General features: G+C 61.9%; 1 protein-coding gene across 1 annotated transcript in view; it reads right to left on the bottom strand.

The window, feature by feature from the left end:
- ADGRA2 (adhesion G protein-coupled receptor A2) overlaps nucleotides 1-1,127 on the bottom strand; it is a gene marked incomplete at its 5' end in the record, with an annotated part of 8,347 nt that extends 7,220 nt beyond the window's left edge. The window contains 4 exon segments of the mRNA XM_031064491.1: nucleotides 7-117; nucleotides 631-702; nucleotides 844-915; nucleotides 1,012-1,127. Of these exon segments, the coding sequence (XP_030920351.1) occupies nucleotides 7-117; nucleotides 631-702; nucleotides 844-915; nucleotides 1,012-1,127 (371 nt within the window).
- Between the last annotated feature and the right edge of the window lie 205 nt (nucleotides 1,128-1,332).

Here is a 1,332-nt window from a genome sequence, read left to right as displayed (position 1 = left end):
AGCTGCCGGGGGAAGGCGCACGCCGTGCGCTCCGAGAGCTGCGCCGGCCGCTCCCGGGCCCAGCGCAGCACCCAGCGCAGGTTGCAGTCGCACGTCAGGTACTCGGTGGCAAAGTCCCTGCAAGGGATGGTGTCACTGCAGGGCCTGAGAGCCTCGGCAGGGTGGCAAAGCAAGGGGATGGTGGCAAAGCAAGGAGATGGTGTCACTGCAGGGCTGGGGCAGCCACCGACCCTGAGACGTTCGGCAGGGTGGCAAAGTCCCTGCAAGGGATGGTGTCACTGCAGGGCTGGGGTAACTGCTGCCTCTGAGACCCTCAGCAGGGTGGCAAAGCAAGGGGATGGTGCCACTGCCAGCCCTGAGACCCTTGGCAGGGTGGCAAAGTCCCTGCAAGGGATGGTGTCATTGCAGAGCTGGGGCACCCACTGGCCCTGAGACCCTTGGCAGGGTGGCAAAGCAAGGGGATGGTGGCAAAGTCCCTGCAAAGGGATGGTGTCACTGCAGGGTCTGAGACCCTCGGCAGGGCACCAAAGCAAGGGTTGGTGTCACTGCAGGGCAGGAGCACCTGCCAGCCCTGAGGGTCCCAGCAGGAACCCCCCCAGCCTGTGCTGAAATCCCAGGGCACCAACTCACACGACTTTCAGGGAGGGGAGCTCGTCAAAAACACCGGGCGGGAGGCTGGAGAAGATGTTTCCGGACATGTTCCTGTGGGACAAGAGAGCAAGATGGCATGGAGGTGCCCAGGGGGCTGCTGGGAGAGGGGACACCGGTGGGTGTGCCCACACACCCCCTGGCTCTCAGGAGATGGGACGGGGCTGGCCAGGATGTCCCCAGAGAGCCACTTACAGTCGGAGGAGGTTGTGGAGGCCCTGGAAGACGCTGGCGCTCAGGCAGCCGATGCGGTTGTTGGAGAGGTCCCTGCGAGGACAGCGGAGGGGCCATCAGGGCTGGGGATGCCCCATTGTCCCCGTTGATGTCCCCAGGGCCAGCCCCGGGGCCAGCCCCAGCACTTACAGCCGCTTCAGCTCGGGGAGGCCGAGGAAGGCGCCTGGCTGGACCGTGCTGATCAGGTTGTTCTTCAGGTCCCTGTGGGGAGACAGGCACAGCTCTGGGGTGGGTTTGGAGGAGTTTCATCTTCAGGAGACACAGCTCTGAGGGCACGAGCACACCCGTGCCACCCCTGCACCCATCTCCTCCATTGTTGGGGAAGATGGAACAGGAAAGCCTTATAAATATGATTGCCTGGCAAAAGATTTTGAGAATACAGAAACTATAAGTGAGATTGAAATGAAAGCAAGCTTTGAGATCCCTCAGTTACTGAACAACTGGAAAACA

Source organism: Geospiza fortis, unplaced genomic scaffold (genome assembly GCF_000277835.1).
Source record: "Geospiza fortis unplaced genomic scaffold, GeoFor_1.0 scaffold371, whole genome shotgun sequence".
Taxonomy (NCBI): Eukaryota; Metazoa; Chordata; class Aves; order Passeriformes; family Thraupidae; genus Geospiza; species Geospiza fortis.
This window is presented reverse-complemented; position numbering and strand designations above follow the sequence as displayed.